The sequence below is a fragment of the Vanessa tameamea genome, chromosome Z, assembly GCF_037043105.1.
Source record: "Vanessa tameamea isolate UH-Manoa-2023 chromosome Z, ilVanTame1 primary haplotype, whole genome shotgun sequence".
Classification (NCBI taxonomy): domain Eukaryota; kingdom Metazoa; phylum Arthropoda; class Insecta; order Lepidoptera; family Nymphalidae; genus Vanessa; species Vanessa tameamea.
The window spans coordinates 5,062,077-5,086,282 of record NC_087341.1 but is presented as its reverse complement, the minus strand read 5'-3'; the positions used below and the strand labels follow the sequence as shown (position 1 = coordinate 5,086,282).

General features: G+C 32.0%; 2 protein-coding genes across 3 annotated transcripts in view; one reads left to right on the top strand and one right to left on the bottom strand.

Moving 5' to 3' along the window:
• Positions 1-24,206, top strand: part of LOC113404244 (protein phosphatase 1 regulatory subunit 12A) — a 538,461-nt gene that overhangs the window by 404,917 nt on the left and 109,338 nt on the right. The gene's annotated exons all lie outside the window — the stretch shown is intronic.
• The window catches only part of LOC113404183 (protein apterous-like), a 55,922-nt gene continuing 32,442 nt past the window's right edge, over positions 727-24,206 (bottom strand). Inside the window, exons 3-6 of one of the 2 annotated variants that reach the window (XM_026645004.2) lie at positions 19,587-19,760; positions 19,149-19,405; positions 10,692-10,894; positions 727-3,283 (exon numbers count right to left, since the gene is read on the bottom strand). In XM_026645004.2, the coding sequence (XP_026500789.1) occupies positions 3,077-3,283; positions 10,692-10,894; positions 19,149-19,405; positions 19,587-19,760 (841 nt within the window). In that variant the 3' untranslated portion in view covers positions 727-3,076. The remainder of the gene's footprint in view (positions 3,284-10,691; positions 10,895-19,148; positions 19,406-19,586; positions 19,761-24,206) is intronic. The other variant, XM_026645005.2, reaches the window with a different exon arrangement.

Below are 24,206 nucleotides of genomic sequence, written 5' to 3'. Positions count from 1 at the left end.
TGGGGCCTTGCTTAGCAATCAAAAGGAAATAATTTCAATGAAGAATCAGTTAAGTAGCTAAAAATTTTTTTTTGTTTGTTATAAGAAGGAATAAATGAACTTTCAAATTTATAACAAATTCAAACATAGTTAAGGAAATCTGTTTTAATAAATGAGTATTTATTCCCTAACTAAATAAGAATCTTAACCAATATACATAAACCTTATGTGATGCAACTTTTCAGAGGTTTTAGTATTATATATATAAATAATACTTGGGTGACGTCTACCGATTTTGTCTACAGAAAATTTGCCAAATTGGATACATGGAGCAGTTCATTTAAAAATTTTTTTTTTTTCGTACTGTCATAGAAAATCAGCAAATATTTTATTTTATTGTTTGTTTTTGCCTTGAATAACGAATACTCAATAAATTCTATTTTTAAATTTGTTTTTGATATATTTTTGATAGAGGATGCAAATGGATAGGACATGTAGATGATCGAATATCGATAATAATTAAGTTCAACGAGTTTCGTTTGTTATACATTTCGTTATTATAATTCATGTTCTCGGTTTTCAGCTTGGGGTAACTTGGACGTGTTTATAATATTTGTATCCATTAACCTATCTCCAGTGAAGCAGTTACATGGAATCTTCACCATGCCAGCATTGGAACATCGATATGATATATTATACAGATATGGTGTTTATACTTTTGTTTTCAGGTTATTTAAACACAAAAAATCATAGGTTGGAAATATTTTTATTAACAGATCTTTATAATTTTAGACACATGAATAATTTATCCATTTAACGGCTATTGCGAATCCGTATCAAGAACTTTTACGTTAAGCAATTACAGTTTTGCCTTTACACTAATATATATATATATATATGTTGATTGAATATAAAAAAAAATGCTTGCAATTTTTTGAATATTACTCGAAGATTTACTTTGTGTTTTTTTTTTTAAATAAAAAGCATTTGAATATAATTTCAGTAGGTATTGTAATTGTATGTAATGGTAAAAAATCGAAATAAATACTATTAACGTCACTACGACATCATTTTCCCTATTCGATATATATTTTGCATTCGCTACAATCAAACGATGTTACAGGTAAATATTTTAATAAGAAATATTGAGTTTATACAAAGAGGAACTACAAGTGCACGTACTTAGCTCAAATGTAATAATATATTCTTAACTCTAAAACTATTGTTATATTTTACGGAACATTTTTATTAATATTAAAAACTTTTTAAATTTTAAATTTATTAGTAATACCATGAAAGTTATTTACATATTTTTTTTTTAAATATACTATGTTTTTAAAACAGTATTGTTCGAAAAAAATAAATAATCATAAAAGCAATACTATACTCTCTCGAAATAGTGGTAATTTTTTGACAATAGTTTTTACATTAAATGTTATTAATTAATAATTAATAATTGATTTGAAATCGAACCAAAAATTTAAATCACATGTTATCATACGAGAGAACGTATCGATGAAAATTTTATATTAAAATTCATGGAGCAGCCAGTCAATGAAAATTTTTCGAAATTTCTTATAACATTTCTGTATAACACTAACACTATCTTACTATGGAAATTTTCGTATTTACCTGCTATACCTTACACTAAACTTACATACTAAATTAAATATAGGAGTCAATAAATAAATAGTATATATTAATTAAAAAATCTTCCATCATATCAATTCAATGAAGTCAAAAAAATTATAACCTCTCATTTTAGAAGCGCTTTAAAACTAAATCTTATGTTATATCCACAATTTAATAAAACTAATTGTCCAGGTAGTAAATGTCTGTTCTGTTACCTGTCTTAGAGATCAAGACGTTACAGGCGTGTATTAACTTTCAAGAGTATCAACGTTACACGGTACGGCGTACATTTTTAACCTCACTCAAAACAACACTGAGACTTACGCCCTTATGAAATTAATCATTGTTTATTTACAATCACATGTAGTATTTTAAATAAATCAATTTTAGTTATTTATAGAAATACATGAATAAGAATCAGCCTGTGGAAGAGACTTCTGCTTAGCAGGGTCTTACTTACATGGAACGTTTAGAAATTCCATAAAATGTCGTGTCAGCTTCAATATAAGTTAATTATGTATATTTACTATAGATAACGAATAACTTCATGAAATATGTTCGCTATTTATTATATTGCTTATATTTTAGTTCGTATTCTATCTGCGCTTCATTCATCCGATTGTGTTGAAACTTAGTACATTTGTGTAGACGCTTGCGTGAAGATTTTTGGCAGAGTACCATCAGCACCACCATTTAAATAGGGAATTCAACGTACGTCAGGCATTCATTCTTTTTTTTAAATAATTATTGTCAATTTAGAATAGCAATACAAAGTATTATTGTAATAAATGTCGTCGATTATTCGATTATAGCAACATCGTTTCAAAAAGCACGAATAACTTGGATGGCCTAATTTATTTTATAACAAACGATAATTTGAACCATTATTGCATTTATTATATAATAGATTTAATTTAATATTTTGGAATTCATTATGACCATGTATTAAATGCCCCTTACGGCATTTGTTTCACCAAAAGTTTTTTTTTCAAAATGGACGGATATAACTCATACGCCATGTTATTTATTAACTTCAATCTTCTCTGTATACGTTTGGTGTCGGAAGTCGGAGTGTTTAGAAATAGGTAAAGACTTATCAGTGATCTAGAATTACATATTACAATGCTGCAGACGAATGTATTTAACAATGTTTCAATAACAAAATGTGTAGAAAGCGATATTCTCCAAGCCAAGGTACAATTTAATATCTAGGCAATCAAAATCATGTACATACTATTAGATTTCATTTTACACTGGGATCATTACTTTAGCGTCACTTTATAGATTACGACCTTTGTCTTTAAGTAGTCCTTGGTATTTAAATTTTCCGTAACATATTACAACGTGATCTAAGTCACTATTAAGTTCCACAAACTTTCACAGAATTCGTTTGGAGCGCCGATTGCGTGTACACTTGGAATTTTAATGTTCAATTGCAGAGCGCTCATAAAGCGCAAAATTGTGGCTATGGACAGTCCATGGAGTTGGGGCTCGGAGGGCCGCCCATCACACTGTACGGTGGACTGTGCGCGGGAAGCGACTGTATCGAGCCCATGGGGCCGTGGTACATGTCCATCTCCAACGAGCCCTCCGGAGAGCACTTCTCCGCCATTTTGTTTTCCTGTTTCGTGACCATGCGTCTCCATTTCGCTCGTGCGTTCTGGAACCATACCTGCGAACAAAAAACTTAAGCTTGATGTCGGAAATGCAAAAATATTCGAACGCCTTGCAATAAAATGTCGCGGGCGCAATAAAAGTGGTTTCGCCTTTAAAAGTATGGTGATCACGTTGCAGAACAAAATTATGTAAAAACAAGTCATGTTGAGGTCAAAATTTTTAGGAATCACTTAATTTTACGCCATCGAATAATTACAGTTAATTAGCAATTAGCTACTGCATTTAGCAGACTGCTTTTTAGTGTTCTGTATAAAATAAACCGTTATGATAATACCGGCTACTGCCTACTTTTGTTTTTGTTATGAGATACTCAGTTTTTATTAGGCTTTCAGCCTTCAATTTAAGATGCCTGCTAGAAAATTTAAGAGATTTATGTTTTTATTTTTAGGGTTGTGTATGTATGCAATTATTATCTTTTCAAAGTGTATGTGTATATTCAATAAATCCTTTCCTTGTATGGATATATTTATTGGATATTTAATAGTTTGTTTATTAAATTATTATGTCAGTATCGTTAAGATTTATATTAATTCTTATGTATGTTTTGTATCAAACTATAGCTAGACATGTGTTTTTGTAAACTATGCTTTAATCGTTATAAACATATTGAACTAAATATGAATTTATGGAAGTTTCCGTAGATAGGTCTTCTTATTGGACTATTCTTGTTAGTTGTCTTGAGTTCTTGAGTCGTTCATATTCATATTAGCTATTAGTGAACTCTTAAGATTTATAAGTTTAAAACTAGGTTAGGCTAATTTAGTAGCAACACTTCACAAAAAACTTAATTTGAAATTAACATTGTAATGTTGTACAGAATCCAAGCCGCGAATCTCGATCGAGTTTTTTTTCCTTCATCTCATATCTATTTGTGACTTTTTTGTAAAGCACTAGGATATACGGCTGCGTTTTGCGTTCCAAAGTGTAGATCCAATCTTTAATTAGCATGATTACCCCGCCGAGATCCCGCCGCCGAGCGTGACGATCGCCGTCGCCGGCCGACACGGCGCGAGCCGCTAGCCTGTGTCTGCGCAGTGCCATTCTATACAAAACAACGCCGGATCTTTGCAAAGTATATGCTTAACATTCCATCACGATGTTCCCGCCGTAACAATTAAACGCACGCGCTAAAACTGTATTCTAAGAACTCGTGATAATTGTTAGTCATTAGGATATCAATTAAGCTCTTTCATGTAGACATGGAAAGTATTTAACTTTTATCATTTCTGTATCGTGTCCTGAGAACGCGTGTTTTGTATGTGTCGTTCAGATAATCCTGTAACTATTATCTATAAAGATTACGATTTTATATGTATCGAAAATATAATGTGCGAAAGTAATCTATCCTACCACATTTACAGGACGTGCAAATATGATGACCAATAGCGCGCAGTCGTTTTACTGGCCCCGCCCACCGCGTCATGGCCGCTACGAATGTTGTCTAATGCCAAATTTAGATTATCGCTTCTTTCACAACAACCAATACCAATCAAAACGTATACTATAAAACATAGCAAATTATATGTATCTAAGAAAAAACATGATTTAAGCAAAGTTTTTTTTTTTACTTAATTAGCGACGGCATTGCCCTCGCGTCAGTCAGTCGATTCATAAATTCATCATAACATGAGAAGTAAGACGATAGCGTCTAGAGGCATTCGGATGAGAAATGAGTGAAAAGCGCAGGAGACATGCGCGCGCGCACGATTGATGATGCCACGTCCGCACATGCCCGCCGCTGTCAAACCGAGATAAGACTGAGGCATGGTGGTCCCAAAAATATTTTTTTCCTTATGAATGACTTTACTAGTGTCTACTGAGTCCATTCAACTTAACGTTTTGTTCAAACTTATAAGCATTTCCTCAATATCGTTATTCAAGGAGATCATTATATTATTCATTGTATGAGTTCAGATAAATACCTTATTACGAAACATGATTATACTCTGAATGTACCGAAAAATGTTTAATTTATTTATGTAAATCGATATACCTATTAATAATATTATCATATTTTAATAATCTATAAACTTTTTATTATTACTCTGATATTACCTATTATTTTTATCAGGGTCTTCATTAGTATTTTTTTTTAATTTACAGAATCTGAATTATATTTTATATAATCGACAATCAACTGGCTACATAAAATAATGAGTGCCGCATTATTTCAACAACATTGCTATCTATTACACGTGTAAACCTAATAATGAGAAATATCATGAAAAGAAAAATATTTTCAATTGTGTAAAGAAATATTTTACATTCTCTCAGCAAATAATAAACACCGCAGCAAGGCATGAGCGGTAAGCGGAATGACCACGCGGTACGAAATATACTTAACATACGAATCAGAATTCTTATAAGAATACGAAAATAGTGTACCTATCTAAATCTATTTATATAGAGTAAAAAAAATATGTGTCAACCCAATTCCAATCGAAGAAGAAAACCAGCGTCTTGCTTGGCTTTGCATTATGCACTACACGAAGACTTGATTAATATATTTAGATATAATACAACAATATTCCAGTTTACTATTCATCAACGTTCCGATAAAACTTCGTCGACATTTTCAACGCAACTTTTTCGCAAATCCATATTGAATATCATAGATTTTATTACTCAAGATGTCTAATGTTGTGCTTGAAATAGATTATAGGTACATTATTTCCTTCTACATAATATCAACGAATTCGTGTAGGAATATTTAAAACGATATTAAAATCGAAAGTTTAATATATACTTCTCGTATAAATGATAGACGAAACTCGTCTATAAATTCCAAAGATAAAAAATAAGTCTCCTTATAATTTTTTACTTGCGCCGCAGCTTCGCAATTCTCGCGGTTAGCTCGTTCAAGTTTGCACTGGCATGCCATCGGACAAGCCATTTGTTATACCTTCACATCAACTCGTATGACATTTGAAAATAACTTTTCTCATAAAACATTACGTCTTATTTTGCTCCGACATATAGATGTGTGCAAAAACTCTTGTGCCATAACGTGTAATTTTTCAGTGAACACATCGCCTTATGCCTGGTAGCAATTAATGTAATTGCAAATATATTATTAAAAACGATGCATACAATTGCATTTTTATACGAATACTTCTGCAGTAACAAACGCGTCGCAATTGATAAAAGTTTTAAGAACTTCTTTATCTTTATGTATTTAATATAAAAAATACGCATTAACAATGTACGTTAGAATAAGATGTAATGGTATTTTGTTATAGAATTATTTCTCGAACAAGATGTGAATCTGGGCCGAGCTTCATCTATGACACTGATAAAGTGCTGTTAGTCGCTATGTGTGTCAATATTAATAAACTTTGTTGCTGCTTAAAACGGCTTTTGTATTTGTTATTGCTAACAAGTTTTTTGTATTTACGGATTATTAATTTCAACTGTTGCAAAGTGTATTGCATTTTGAGCTTTTAATGATAAAAAATCTATATAGTTTGAGGTATTTTGATCCATTCAAACGTAATCATCAATCTTAATAAATGCGTCGTGTCATTTAGTTTAAAGGTGTTTTTTTTTTTATTTAAATCGTTTCGGCAAACAATTCTTATTGCTAATCTAATTAATTTTGTTTATTCAAAGTTAATAATTATATTGTGCGCTAAAGAATAATAAATAATAGGTAAGAGCAAAATTATTATAAAAACTAAAAATAATCATTTAAATAAATATTTACGCATATTGTACATAAATTAACAAAAATCAAAAGTCTCATTAAATGAACAATTGAGAATTCTCTCCCAGTCATGTTATTATGGTTTGTTTCCCCGCCAACTGTACCGTAGTATCTGAGTCGTGACCAAATTACTTATTTTTATCATGAGATTGATACTAGAAATTCTTTAGTACATTGTACACAACATAAATCATCTAGATACAGTATGTCTGAAAATTATTGTCTTACACAAAGTTTTAAAATAATAAACTTGTATTTATACACCAGTAACACACATATCTATGTTGACTGTAATATATTCATTATTTTCATTTAAGTACATATTTCTTTGAAAAATGTTGCTGTAATTGACATTAATAAACACATTCATAATATAAAAAGCAGTATCAATAAAGCTTAAATAGCATTAGGCTGAAATAAACATCTAAACAAACACGGCGATCAAAGACGCTCGAGCATTCCACTAATGTGTAAATAAAAACTGAAGAGATGTGATTAATTGTCGCGTTTTCCTTATATAAATAATATTTAAATAAATTAGAAGGCAGACATAGCACGTCCGCTCGGCGCGAGTACGCGCGACCAAATGACAAATGGATGCCTTTTGAAATCGCGGCGGAAATTATCTGCCCAACCGAGCGTCTCAGGGCGATGCGTTCGTACTAATTACTAGAGCGTTTGATTGTGATCTTTAATCCTCCACATGCGGATAAAAAACTTATCCTTTAGGAAACAAGGCCGCGTTTTCCTTAAATTCTTCTCCTTATTATTGTCACTGAATGTACTTAGAAAGTAAAATTATATCTGGCCTAATGTCGAGGTGTGACCATCCGCTTCTAATTGCTGGGGTTGAAACGCCTTCTGAACTTCTTGGGTTATTTGTGGGCCATTAAGAAGCATCTTTATAGTATACATTTTAAAATTAGAGCAATATAATTTAAAACGTTTTAAATATAGATGTTACCCATTTAATTTGATGTTATGTTTTGTATATTTGAAAGATCAAAAGTATAGTAATATATTTTTCTGAAAATGTGCAACACTGTTTATATCGATGAGGCGGAATTAACTTATACAATTTGTAAAAAAAGTGTAATAGCATTTTAAACTTCGATAAAAGTAATGTTAACGTTAAAATACGGTAGCGCGTTCTGAAAAAAAGGAGTATCAATTGCGCCGTGCCAAAGAACAAGGAAAGGCACTTTTTCAATCAACTAATTATGCAGTGCTACTTGAACCTGAGTCATTTTTCACTTGAGAAAAAAATACAAACGGAGCGAGTGACAAATCACGCAATTGCGGACGCACGGAGAGAATTATGGCGCGGTTTGTTCTAAATGCGCCCGCGTCGCGAGTCGGGGTTACGGTGACGGCGCGCCGCGGATATATTACTTGAGGCGCCCGCACAGACTGAAGCAATTAGACGCTCGCTCGCCTGCGCGAGACTGGCTGGCTGCCTTAATCATCTCTCAACTATCCTTCGAAGCAACGTCGGGAATTAAGGAAGGTCCTTATGAAGTTCTCGTTTCAAATTTAATCACTTAGAGAGTAGTGAGCTGTGGTGGCAATAACTGTCCGCAAAGTGGGAAACTTTAAACATTATCGAAATGATACTTGTTAATAACACTGGCACGTGATAAATAACACTCATTTTAATTTCGTAATTGGTAACTGAAATCATGTTATCTTCTTAAGATCAGTTGAATTTAATTAGTACAAGTATCATAAGCATTTCTAATTTATTTTTGTAAATTCAGTATTATTCCACACAGCGGATCCACACATGGAGCAAATAATATATACATTTATTATACTCATCATAACCATGAAAATGTTTGAATGACTTGAGTTTAACTCTAAATACAGCGGCACCACATTCTACAACTTGGATGAAGTAGTTACAGCATTAATTAAAACATCTTACTCCAGTTTTAAAATTAAACTGCATTTCAAAAACATTCTATTCAATATTCACAAAGTAAGAATTTAAAAAAATATTTTTTTTCCTCGCTATATAGTGCCAGTACATAAATATTTTGAAATCCTTTCAAAGTGAACGCTGTTACTTAAATGAATATTTAATTTTATACGGCAGCGATAATCTACGAGCGCTCCGCGCAGCAAACCTTCGAAGTCCACTTATATAAAAACTTGTAAGTCAACTATGCTTTTAGTGCGTTGCAATCTTTTACAAATAAATATCAGGATTCCATCTGATGCTATCTTTAAAAATAAAAAACGTTCCCCAACATTTCTCCACGGGAGCGTTCGGCCAAAACTCAGGGTACGCAAAACGAAAAAGCCCTTATCTCGGCAAAATGGCGAACGCAAGCCGTTCGCTTTTTGTGACAAAAAAATCTCGATCAATATTCGGAGGTCGGAGGGAGAGAGGGATTCTCTTTCCGTTCGTATAATTGGTTGAGGGAAAATTTATGCGGCGCGCGCTATCTACCTTTCGGGCCAAGTCGGCTTGGCTCGGCATGTCGATAAATGGTAAGGGTACGATGCCTACCGCTTATATGCCTCGCTACGATTTTCAAGACGTCTCGACTTATGTGTGTGTATACCTACAGTTGTGAAGCAACATGCAAAATGACGACAACATTCTCCTCGTCTTGTCGTAAGTAGATTTTTTTTAACGTTTAACATAAATTTCAAGTAAGTAGTACTTTTAATTTAAAGCAATTAATTTGTTCACGTACCAAATAGACAGGTATTATACTTCCGTGTGATTGTATCGACAAACAATACAATACGTCTTACGCAAGATGTTCATATCTAAAAAAACGTTGTAATTACCAAAACAAAGGAGAAGTGTTTGAGTGTACCGTGCATGATCCACATTAAAGGGCCGCAACAACAAACAAATTAGAGGCAATAGAAAGGTCTAAACTGTAAAGGCTCACCGAAGTATATTCAAGCTATTAGAACAAGCTAGCGTTAACAGCGGCAGACGCGGCTAGTAAGATAGTTTGCTTTCAAATTGTTTGCGTTTGTGGTATGCGGTCTGCGGTTCAGTTCAATTATTACTGAATACTGATGCATTAGAGCACTTTTTTAGTTAATTACATGTCTTATTAAATTCGTATACGTGAAATATATAGCTAATATTAAAATGCCATTAAATAAAAATTTTGTCTACTGATTTAAATATAGTCTATACTTACTTGTCCGACCGCCTTGAGCCGCAATATGAATTGTTCATAAACTTACCTTTTCTTAATTAACCAATTAATACAGAACAGCTGATAATACTCGTATTACATTTTTGTCCTGTAATTTAAAACTAAATAATTTAAAAAAAAGGTCAAAGATAACTCTTGAACTCTGTTCCATATTTTTAATTTTATCCATAAAACCTTCTTTGAACACCATCCCTTTGGGTTAAATCCGTTGATACAGTTGGTATTGTGTTTATCGCAATCGAAAATTAATTCGCTGTGCAAATTTTACTAGTAAGAAGCAAAGCATATTATATAAATTAAATTCGCCTTTATCACTATCATAATATTAATTACATGCGTGTTTAAATTAAGTATTATTTTTCTCTACCATGAAATGAGCACTAATGGATGACACTCTACCGATTTTAAATGTTCTTTGATAAGTGTACCTAGCCCAATTTTATTAAAATAGTCATTCCTCAAATACTCATAGCATGGAAGAGATAAACTTGATTCAAATAAGAAATTCGTTATACCTGAAGCACTCTTTTCGGGAGACCGGTCTTCTGGCTCAATTGTTTCAAGTCCTTCGCGTCCGGATTATGATTGATGGCGAAGTAAGACTTCATGGTGCGTAGCTGATGGTGCTTGAAGCTGGTGCGCATGCGCTTCGTGCGCGACGTGGTCCCCAGAGCGCCACCGCCGCGGAAACCCATCTCCAAGTACTCAGGATTCAGATCTGGTAGGAGAAGATCACGCTGCTAAATGCTAAACATGACACGGGTTAGTTCGAGTTGGGGTTTTGTTGTTAACTCTACTAATTCGTATAATATTGTTTTGCGATAAGATCTCTTATTGCAAACCAATATATGTTTCTATTTACCCACTAACCAAACTTTCATTGCTACAATTGATTAATAGCAATGAATTGTCTAACAGTTTTGCATGTAATAATTAGTTCCGTAGATTGAACACAAATGCTAAGATTTGTTTTCAACCTTTTTTTTTTAATAACTGTTCAACTGTAATTATAATTTATGCTGTACCTGGAATCACATAACATCTTTACGTATTTAAAATGCAATGAAATTTGTATAAACAAATTATCATAAAATAATTCGCATCGCGCATTCGCAATACATAGCATAAAAATATATTTCAATATATTGCGACGAAACTTCATCATTTTGTTTTAGAAAATGTGGAATATAAAAAATAAATATATTCGTTTAAGAATTTTATGCCCATGTGTGTTGTCGGCGCAAATTTTCAATCGTTTAAAAATGTTACTATTGCGTTCAAATATTTCGGTAGTAATCCGATCGTAACGCAAGCCGCTCATTGTTTTCCGTTACAATTTCTCAGCTTCGGCGTGACGTAGCCGTGACGAGAATGGAACGCTGCCGCAACGCGACGGGTTTAACGACCAATAAAACTGCTGCCAATAAATATTCCGAAACCATAATATACGTGCCGATGTGGACACAAAAATGACATGAGAAACTTTTACTTATTGTTTTCTAAGAATTTATTCTGCACAGTACTTTCCACCTCAGTGCAAAAAATATTGATGTTAAGGAATACATAATTATATATATCGATGTCGAACATATAAAAGCCAATAAATGCAAAACTGCTTAATAAAATGTTCCTTTTAATAAAATTATTACATGCTTTGAGTCATGCATATATGCAAGTACGTTGAAAAGTTAGCCACGAAATGATCAAGAAAAACAACGCACACTTTAATAAGAGCAGCGGATACATAATTTAAAGTATACAATTGAAGAACACGCGACACACTTATTCGTTCCGAGATCTGAATGCGAACAATTAGCCCTGTAGGTAATTATCCGGGTACCCGTTGGATTTTACTCGTGAGCTAATGGCCGCCGCGTGCGATTTGCGTAAAATGGAACGCTTTCGAGCGAGCCGCCCGCCGCGCGAGGCGATAATATTTACCTTTCGAATGAACTACGATCGTGAGCGTAGGAAAAGTTGCAGTTGAAATTGTTCAACCTAAGAATCCTAGGTCAAGGCCAAAATTAGTTCGACATAAACACGACTTGGAGTAAATTTTACCTAATATAATAATATATTAGGTTAAATATCGTAATGTTTCTCGGCCTTATTTTGTGGAAAATGTCTCATCATTATTTTTGATATAACTTTGTTTTCTCATCCCTTAGATTGCCAATACGTCATCAACTTGGGTCTGTGTGGTGTTTTGTGTCTGTACTGGTACACTCAACCTTTAAACCGTAACACACAATACTGAGTATTTCTATTTGGTGGTATAATATGAGATGAGTGGTACCAACCAAGACGTAGTCGTGTATTTTATATTAAAGCTATATTAAGAAATCACAATAAACAAATATACCACATAGAGTTTATTTAAAAACTTACCTATATTCAAATCAATTCAATAATGTTTACTAAACTAATTAATGTTATAGACGGAGTCGTAAATTTACTACTATATAAAACATCAAGGCTATCCGGTAGCATCCATGAAAATATAAATACGTATTTAATTTATTGAGCTACTTAACTATTTTATGAAAGGAATTCTAAAAAAATTAAAAAAATATATATTTTCAAACTAGAGAAATATAAACTCTTTTATGTCAACAATTAGAATCGCCTTTTTAAAAATGATCTTAAAAAATATTTTATATTTAAAATAAAAACGAATAATAAGACCATTTAATGAAAATAAAAAAAGTTTTTAGAAATATTTTACAACCTTTGATGAAAAATGTTTAAAAGCTCTATCCAACAGACAATCATCCAACATAATAAAGGTGGTCCCACACCGATTGTAGTCAAGATGCGCTGCGTTGACGGAACGTTTGTATTTACTTGACATGATTTACGCACCCACTGTCAGCGATAAAACCAGCAACAAAACTGTTAAGAAACATTTGTGACCATGAAATAGCTCGTTCCCACTCGCCTTATTTGTTGAATCTTGTATAACGACGGGTCCTTCTAGGCTGGTTACGAAACAGACGCCTCGGGCGCTCGTGCACCGGCTAGGTGATACGGTCGCTTAACAAACAGGGAAGGATTTGCATACAAGAGAATTTCCATGTTTTGCTCACCATACCAAGTACGTCCTCAACTGAAACGCTCTAAATCAAAATACTTTCCTACCTTCATTCTATCTGTACGATCCCTTATAGAAAACTACATTTTGTTATGTTGGGGTTCGTCCTAATCGATTCAACGCTAGAAAACGTCAAACTCGCTAAAAGGAGACATTATTAATAGATGGAGACACAAAATACATAAAGACAACTCGAAACAAAAAACAGGTGACTTATAAAAAGATCATTGTGATCTCATAAATCGTACGCACCATTCATGTTTTAAGGTCGGCAAAAAATCGAGATTTCCTACACGATACCGTCTCGTCCGGTGGCCACTAAATTTTTTAAGTGTGACTTTTTGTTAGTACCAATGATACTGCAAAACCCGAAACCCTGAATGGTTCTGGAGCCAAAGGAATTCGTTAAATATTATAGTGAGTCTAAGCCCATGATATCATTAAAATATTTTTCAAGTTGTCAGCATACCGCGCCAGTGTGTAGGAGTAACGATTATTAATTTAGTCGGCGTTAGTGTTGCAGCGCATAGCGTGTCAGCAGGGGGCGCTACCGGCGGTCCTAACTCATACGCGACGGACGGGCGCGAACCATACGCGATTGAGCGCCGGCCATATTTTAACTGTTATTACTACTAAAAATTGTACTCTTATACCATACCGATAGATATCAAGGCGGACATCAGAATAAAATATCTATTTGTTTTATAACTGTTTTTATTTTTAGATTGAAAATTTTTATATAGCCGTGCTGCCGTTAATTTTTAATATACACGTATGGATGATTTTAGGTGATTTTATTTAACTTGTTAGCGTGGTTTGATTACAATAATTTATATTATTTTGTTATCAAGGAGTATATTAACTACGTATTCGTGTCCCTTTTTTGCCGTTGCTCAAGCGAAACTCAGCTATAGATTAACGTAAATTGATTAAGAAGTAGAACATAAATTAATGGTCAGAAACCTAAGTAAGACGAAAATATTTCTCACGTCTCTTCCTAAGTAACTTAATCGATATGTCTCATTTTTTGCCTTTAAAAAAACAACATCCTTTTTCCGAGTTCCACAAACAAAGTGTCGTATTCTAAATTCGAGAGAGGTTCGAGTAATAAATAAGGCTTTAATATAAAGCTATTGAGTCGGTGTGCCACTGATACAGATGTCTCGTGTGAGATAGCGGCGGTTACAAAACGAACTAACATGGATATCACATTAGCCGACTGACGCGTAGTAAGACCATGAGCAAAAGAAAATTATATACATACATTTTTATTCTGTTAAAATTTTCATAACACACCTCTGTATTATGAAAATTTTGCTCGTCAATCATACGTATGACATATTTATTATATATTCAAATACATACTTACTGTTTTATACAAATACATTACAGGAATTAACATAGTTAATAATATGATCAATGTATGATGAGAAGCTACTTTAAAATAAGTAAAATTAAATATTTCATTCACCGATCGAAACTTGATTTTATAAGGACGTATAATATTTAAATAAGTTTGGTAAATAATTGGTTTTATACGCATGCATATTGCACTGGATTCACTATATAAATATGATCCCTATGTATAAAATACATAATTTATTTGTATATGTCTTGTTACGACTATCCACTTAGAGTGGTTTACAGATTTAATTAAAAATCTATTAACTTCTACATAAAAACATATGTATATTTATAGTCATAAAAAAAATGTTTCTCAAAGAACTGTATCTCAAAACTCTAAGACGACGCAAACGTTGCAGGCCCACAAGCTCCGTCTTAATAAATATAACTTCATCGATACCACGCACCGTTCACAACTTTCGTGATGGCATTATCTTTTATCGAAATAAAACAAAGAACACGGAAAACCTTAAAAGTATCCAAACGGATTTTTGTTTTAAGTAAAAATAAAAAAGTTCTCCTTTTTTAAAACCAACTACCGTCGGCTACGGAACGCGACCACCATATCTGTATAATCGTCGGACGCTACTCGAAATGTACAGTGCCGAAAAGAAATTTAAAAAAATATACCAGGCACATATTTTGGCGGGAAATAAATCACCAGTGCCCTCGGATGTGGCCATACAAAATTTATGGCGGTCTAGAGAAGACTCGACTGGTAAAACTACTAAAACAAAAGAAAAAAAGGAAAGGTAAGATACCACGTGACCCTCGAAGCAGATGCGACAACTTCATTACGACATATAATTTACTTCGCTCCCGTTATTGAAGTAGGAAGCGTTATTTTTTTGTCCGCCTGTTAGTACTTAATTTATGGTCACACCGCTCGAAAAGTTAAAGCGAGCTGACGGGTTCTTGTTGATGTCGAACGAAAAGTGTAATTATAATTATGTGTATGAGTTAAGTTCACTGCACTGCCGAATAATTGTTCTTGAAATATTTTTGAACATTTTCCGAGTAGATTGAAATTCCGTTCTGAGAAAAGTATAAAAAAAAGGTTTTATTTCTGGCCTGTGCGCTATCTCCTCATTGCGTTTCATATTATTTCATACGATTAAAAAAAAGTAATATAATATATTTAAGTTACGAATATAAGTGGACAAAATTTATCAAAGTTTATTATGCAAAAGTATAGTAACAATACTCTATTTTTCCGTTCAAACAATTTATTTGTATAATGAATAGTAGATATATATTTACTTATAAGCTGTTTAGCGGTTTAGTCAAAGACTGATCATATTAACAATGTCATATATAGATTTGACGCGGAGACACAATAACTATCTTTATAGATAAAGTCAATGATATACGATTACTTTGAGAAATTATAATTTTTAAAAATCCGTTAATATCTTATAAAAAAAATTATCAATTGATGTCCCGCATTGTTAATTAATTATTAAATAATTACTCACATATTATATTTGCAACATACAATTTTATTTATTCTTAAAATATCGGATGAATCGTATCAAATCTTGTTAGAACCATAAATATAATTTAAAACTTCAAGATCGTCATAATTTCATTTGAATGTTCTGTAACATGAATTATATACACATAGATACTATATATTCGTATTCGTTTTGAGCCGCAAGTTAGAGTATTGATTAACGCACGTTAGAAACATGTTCCGATTCCGGTGATGAAATATGCAAATACTTTGTATACGTACTTGGTTTTTATGAATGTAAATTATGTCGTGTAGTGTAGGAGCAGGTACCTCAGCGCAATCGAGTAATCTCAATTATTTGTACTGTTTTGGACATTCAATGTAATAAAAATGTTTATTTTTTGGGTCAATTTGAGTTATCTGTACTTTTAATGTTTTCTTCATTAAAACATCACGTACGACGTTTTAGTTTTTTAACGTAACAAGTAATGGAAGGTATCAGTCATCTATGTAGGCATTTATATGCGTGATTAATACTTTTCATAAAAAAAAAACATATTACTTACGGATCTCCTTAAAGTAAGTTACAAATAATAATTATTGTTTCAATTCAATCAAAAAAGAAGGCCCATGAAATATGTTCACAAAATGGCAACTATTGTTTTTTAAACAAATAAGCAAAGAAAAAACTATTCAGAATCTTATTCACCTTTGTTTATCAACTTTTACTTACTAATTTAATTTAAAAATAATTGAAATAAATATAGAAAAATATATATATATGTGCAAATAAACGTATATGCTTTCCTGAAATTGCAAATGTTCCGACAACTGATCAATTATTGGTTGATTCAAAGGGGAAGACTGAATTCGGAACATAGTCCAATGAACATGACTGTTATCGAAGGTAGAAATAATAATTGGAAGATAAAACCTCAGTATTACAATTGTCACGTATATCCTCAATATTATAATATCAGATTTAATTTGCAATTTGACTTAAAACGCACACACGAACACATCTAAATCCCGAACGGCATTCCTTATGTCTTAATACGTGTATATAAAAAAATACCGCCCCTATCCGGTTCAATATTTATGGGCAAGATATATGAAACAGGAATTAGTTTATTATACCTCATGTTTCAGTCTCGTTTCGCTTGGGGTGACGCACCCTCGACGATTATTAAGAACAGTATATCTATGAAACTTGATATCGAGCCAACTTAAAATATCTGTATTTAAATAAATATAATTTTCAATTGTATTACGAGCCGCCATTGTCTTGATACTATGTTCGTGCTATCGCATTAGAGATTCGAAGCTTAGAGATTATAGGAAAATAAATAATGATTAAACGATATTAACGAGGGTACAAAGTTTAAGCAAGAGCATGCAAAAAAAATCAAACATCTAATTAAATTGTAATGGTTTGGTAAACAGCAGATAATATATCTTATATAAATCAAATATTTTCCACGAATAAGAACAATAGATTAGATCATTTTTAAATAAATCAAACAAGTAAACGTATATAAATAAATATATATATGTATATCTATATCTCCTTATATATAAACGTACATTAAATATATTAGAAATTTATCTAACCACCAGTTAAAAACAATATTTTTATCAATTCCGTAATATAATTCTTTTTTTATTTAAATGATAACGCTTATAAATATTCATGGATTTCAAATATCGACAAACAATAATTTAAAAAAAGTAAGCCGATTATATTTGTAAAATATATACTGAACATAATCTTTAGTTAATTCAGCTGTATGTATTGTATAAATTGATTAAAAAAATAAACAGATATCGTAAATTCTATACAGCAAAAATAACTTGAATTTAAATATTAATAATGATAGTTACGAATCATGTAAATAATACACACAAACATAGTAGCAGGCGAAGTTATATAAACCTCGAAAAAATAAATATATCTCCTTATATAATGAATTAACTAATATCATTTTAACATTAGCTAATCTTATGACTGTTAACTCTAACGAGCATATTAACTTACAGTAACAGATGAAGTGCGAATTTATTTCATTTAGTCTTAATAAAAAAAAAACCCCGATGAATACGATACTGGCGTTATAATTATCATAGCAATAATGTTTGTAATTAAATGTAAACAGTCCTATTAAGCTGCAATAGATTCACTTAACCAAGATGTTCGGTTCATTGAAATGTGGCGAGTATGATGAACTTCGGATTACATCGGGCACGCGAGCGCTTCGGGCTACGAAGCAGGGACCTGTTCGTGCTATTAAAACTAGCCCATCGTGGTTAACCCATTGTCTGTGAGGCACATTGCACTCGGGCTCGAAAAAATACTCTTCATTTAAAAAAAAAACGCTTAATAGTATTCCAAACGCAAATACTTATTTAAAATATGCGTTGATTGTGACAAGTAAATATATACGATCAACTTCCGTACTAGTTAAAATATTTAGTTAAATTGTTTAAGTGTTTAGTAATACGATTATACAAATACTGGTGGTTTTTTATTTATTCATTTAAATACTTCTTCTTCGATAAATAAAATACGTTCGATTTGTTTTCGAAGTAAGACGAAAGTCACATGGCACGCAGAGTCGATTGAACGAGTGCTGTCGGTCAGATAAACAGACTGGTTTCGATATCTCGAAAAAGGCGAAATGTCCTCTTTTTATAAAACTCATACACGGGAAGTTGCCTCCGATACCCAATCTCTTAAGGTAAGTGCAGTTTTGACTTTAATGTGTTAATAAAATTGTAACCGTTTTGTCGGCAAAACGGAACGCTGAATTTGTATATTCTCGTACATCATTTTACAAAAACCTATACTACGAGTTCCATATCAGCAGCAGAGTATTGAGTAGAACAGAATGTAAAAAAAAGTTAACGGTAAAAATATGGAAACTTTAACAATTCAACGAATGTTTTTTTTTTATCATTTCAAGTGTTAAAGAGATATATGTGAAGTATTCGCTTGAGCAAATGAAATTTCTATACGTTGAAACTCACCAAGGTTAGCAGTCATGAGTTCTTGGTCTTTGGGTTTCTTTTTTCTTGGACGTCCTTTTTGTCGAGGCGGTGGCGCTGTTGACCCGTTGAAGAAAGGGCCTTTAGGAACATCGGGTTCGACCCGTGCAAATTCGGGCGATGGGTACGGAGGATAATGCGAACCTGGCGGAGGTCCCGCGTAAGGTCCGGGACACATTTGTGGAGGCCCCGGAACTGCCATGTGAGGACCGTAATCCGGCATCGTTTCGTAATGTAGCCTAAAATAGGTCATTTTTAAAATAAATACACATAATTATTAACTTAACGATAGACACAGACACATTTTATTATCGACTAGTTTATATATAAATACAATATTTAATTTACAATGCAATTTTATTTTATACTCATTTAACTGAATAAAAATAGTACAAACGAACTAATTATAATCCAACTCACCTGCAATAAACAGCTGAATCTCTTATACCGAACGTGTCGCCCTTTGTGAGTCTTGTACTACATAGAGCGCACGAGAAACAGTGCACATGGAACACGAGGTCCCGGGCCCGCATCACCAGTTCAGACGCTGAGATTGGAGTGTTGCATCTCGCACACCGTTTCGATCCGTATAACCTATGGATAAGAGGAAACTTTGTCATTGAGGTTGTATATGCATTTCACAGGAGATGTTTTAGTACGCGGGTATGTGCATAAACACAACTTTTTGTTATTTCAGTCTCTAAATGCTATTCTACTCCTATTCACTTGGTGGAGCATTGTGCTAACCCTACTGCATAGGTACTACCCGCTCATCAGATATCCTACCGCCAAACAACAGTACTCAGTGTGTAATGTTGGAAAGGTGAGTGAGCCAGTATAACAGGTACAAGGTACATAACATCTTAGTTCCCACTATTAATATTTCTTGGCCGTGGGCCGTGACCCATTTGCCCGTCTGCCTACCTATACCATAAAACACACACACAAAAGGACAGTTAAACAAGGTAATTTGACTGATCTGGGGATTGAGCATTTAGACTTTGGGACCTGCAGCCTCATAATCCAGCCACCAAATCAAAAATTATAACAATTTTATATTATTAGGTCGAGTTCTTATAATATTATTTCGATTAAAAAAAAGATAGAAAATTCACAATAAGTCCGCGGATACTTGATAAAAATTATTTGTGCATTATTACGTGAGAAACGTATGTTTTATTTCAAAATATACACATGTATGTATGATAATATTATGAATAAGTCTCGGTATAATATAATGACATCGTAAACAGTGCGAATGGATAATGTAGAAAATTCAAATCATTTCTTAGTGTGTCTCTACATCATCCTTATAAAACAGAGATCTTCTCCAAATCTCAATAATCAGTCAGTCAATAGCATTTAATATGTTTAAAATTAAATAGAACATTATATAATTAAAATTATACATCAAATCATTATCAATTAAAAGCTACAAAGAAAATTGAATAAGACAAAAATACTGTCGGTGTTTATTCATTACTACATTTCAAAGATTGTTTACCAGAGCAAAGTCTTACAGTGACTTTATTTAAAAAAAGCTTAAAGAGCTTTCTAGTAAAAATAAGAATTTTCAATTTACTACAAAACATTACTCGACTATTTTCGTCGGCATTTTATTACGAAGACCTAAGTCAATTTATTGTAAAAATTGTTATCAATTTTACTTTTAATTAAAATCTATTAAATTTAATGTTATACCATCTAATATATAAATACTTTTTGTTTTATATATATTATATATTTCATATTTTATACTCAAATAAAATATGGAACAGTTGAGACGTATATGCATAAATTAAATCAAAAATAATTATTGTTACTAATAAGTGTATCTTCGTGGAATTAATCAATTATTTTGGTTAATAAAGTTTTGTGTTTCCGGTTTTACAGTATGGATTAAAAAAGCAATTTCCTCTATAAAATTTGTAATCACAAACCTCAAACAGACCAACCTATTGAATTTATATTAGGCAAATAGCCAGGTGTTCTAATGTGACTATTATCTCGAGACTAGGAAGTCAAGAATCACTGGAAACAAAATCGTGACACGTCAGATAGTGTTATGTGATATTGAATATAATAATTCCAACATTTAAAGGATTTACGCATTGAATAGCTTATCACCGGAAGGGAATTCTTAGAGAATATCACTACACAAGCTTGTTGTGAATATTGACGTGACACAAATTCTTCAATGACAGTTTAAATTGAATCGCTGTGATGTAAATAGATTTATTATAATATATAAAGAAATATTATTGAACGACTAGTGTTTTGTAGTATGCCCAAAATGTATTAATTTATCAGTTTCAGACTGACAACAGTAAAATTAGATAAGTATATAATCTATTATTTAGAGACAAACTTTAACAAATTCTAGTTAGATAATTAAAACCGGTAAGGGGTCGAGATCCTAGATAGTGAGTTCGACTCCCGAGTGAGACATCCCCGTGTGGTCTCGATTCCACGACTTCAGTCCTATCTCGATCAAACGACTCTGAATTATTTACTAAATCTCAAATAAAATGAAGACGTAGCAATGTCCCATAGTTGATTTCTTTTTAAACACAGCAGTGTCCAGGCAATTAGGATTTATTATTTTTTATCGTACCTATAAAACCTCCGATATTCAAAATACCCTAGTGATCCTTTTTTAGTTATTATCATTTCAAATACTTGGTTTGGTTCTTACGTACTGAAAAAAACGAATCGAAGTCATAAATATACTTATATAGGAATCATAAATATACCTTAATAATAAATGAACAAAAAAATCATATTTTACAGTTTTATCGTAGATAAGATATCTTTTCTTTCGTTTAACAATTAGAAGCGCTAAAATCCTATGACAATATAACTTTTTACACAATTCTATAAAACGTATTAATTAACAAGCAATTAATTGGATAAGTGTCGAAACAGTATAACGTTTGCTTTAACTTCCGTGACGTCTTTATATATAATTTATTTGTAACTAATTAATAAATACATCAAAATAAATATTAGCATTATCTAGTTATTAATTATTCTATATTGATTTTAGATATATAAACATGTTATATTATTTTTTCTTGAAACATAATACAGTTCGAACTAAAACGCTTATCGAGTCAGCTTATATATGACTTAGTTTTATTTTAAAAACAACATTATATCAAGCAATTAATCAAAAAAAAAAACAGAGTTTCCGAATACATTAAATTATCTATATGAATGAATATATTGTATGTTTTCAAAAATCAACCATTTTTAAATTATAACTATATTCGACTATTTTTTGTTTGAAAATATGACAATTACGTAAGCATATATATATATATACATTTATATATCAAAAAAATATATTCAAGTTACATTAAGCCCTACAAAGTTTCTGAAGCCGCAGGTTAAAATGAAGCTATCGAAAAGAAGGAACCGTCGTGGTCTACGGTCACGAACGATCCTATCTCGGCCACACTGCCCACAGCACCTAGCCCTCGCTAAGCACTAGGTGTCGCCTGATTACAATCTTAAGACTATTTTTTATAAAAGTTATTACCGTACACACATTATAAATTACAAGAAATAGTGAATATTTTTGTCAATTTATATGTAAACTAATGTTGTATTTGTATTTAAAATAATATATTCTGCCACAACTATGGTACTTTTGAAAGACATACAATATAACATAATTAAAAAAGAAACATTTGTATATCGAATGTACTTAATTTGTATTACGTAATTGGTTAATTCTCAAAAATTTTAAATGAGTCAAATATTATTTTGTAATTTATTTAAATATTTATCGAACTTGTAATCAGCATAAACGAGTATAATTTTACCTACGCAATAATTAGGGCAAAGGATTTTTGTAATTAAGACATAAAAATTGAAATTATTGCCATTATTTCCTGGAAAATGTATTAAACGGAAAAAAACTGTCGAGTTGCTTTTGAATTTCAAAAAACTAAGTAATTAAGGACAAATGTTGAAATAACCCCTTACATTTCGAATACCTACTTTTTAACGACATACAGTCACACTACTGCGATTAAATTTTCACGCAAATGTTCATTTGTGCCTAATCCTTTATTCGAAAGGTACGTTTAATATAACTGCTTTGTTTATTTATGTTAATAATTATTAAGATTGCATTCTCAAATTAATTTACTAGACGAATCTGTTTCATTAGAAGCACAGTGCACATAAACGAGCTATAAAATTTAAACATCACCTGATCCATATTGGTTGTGTTAGGCTAACGAGAATTGAATTATAAATACGGTATCCGAAACCGAACGAAGGCTTTAAATTTAAAACATTTAACGGCGTGCGATAGCGCGGGGCTTTCGGCGAGTTTCACGCATAAAACGCGATCATTCGACACACAGCCTCCAACAATAGCGAGCGGCAGGCTTTATTTGTTAATAATGTGTCACGGCAAACGAACATATCACGCCTATTCACCAAAGCTAATCGTGATACCTAATATTCGTTTCTCGATACCAAAGTAATGGCACACTTTGTTGTTCTTGTTTCATTCTTAAACAATATTATATATCAAAAGTTAAAAGGTAATAAATTATATCATACTACAGACTGTAAAGAGTCGTTTATGACGATTTAAATAGGAAAGCACTGTAATTGACACAAATGTCTATAATAGATAGTATAAGCAAAATTTTATGACGTTTTAAGTAAAAACCAATATTTTTGTAAAGAACAATAAATTGATATCATAATATATATTTTCAATAAGCTGATTATTCGTATAAATAATGGTATTTGAGGCTGCAACGTGCGGTTTAATCGCGTTCGTGGGCTGTGCTGTATTTTTATATAATCTTATCATATGAAATATTAAATGTTATATACCTTTCTCTATATAAGGGCTTTCGAAAGCAACATTTTTTTGATTACTTAATAAATACATTATTTTTAACAATATATGATTGGATAAGTATTCGAACTCGGACCAAAAGTCAAATATATAATACAAAAATAACAAAATTCTTTTGTATATGTCGTATGATTTCCTATGCAATATCAATATCA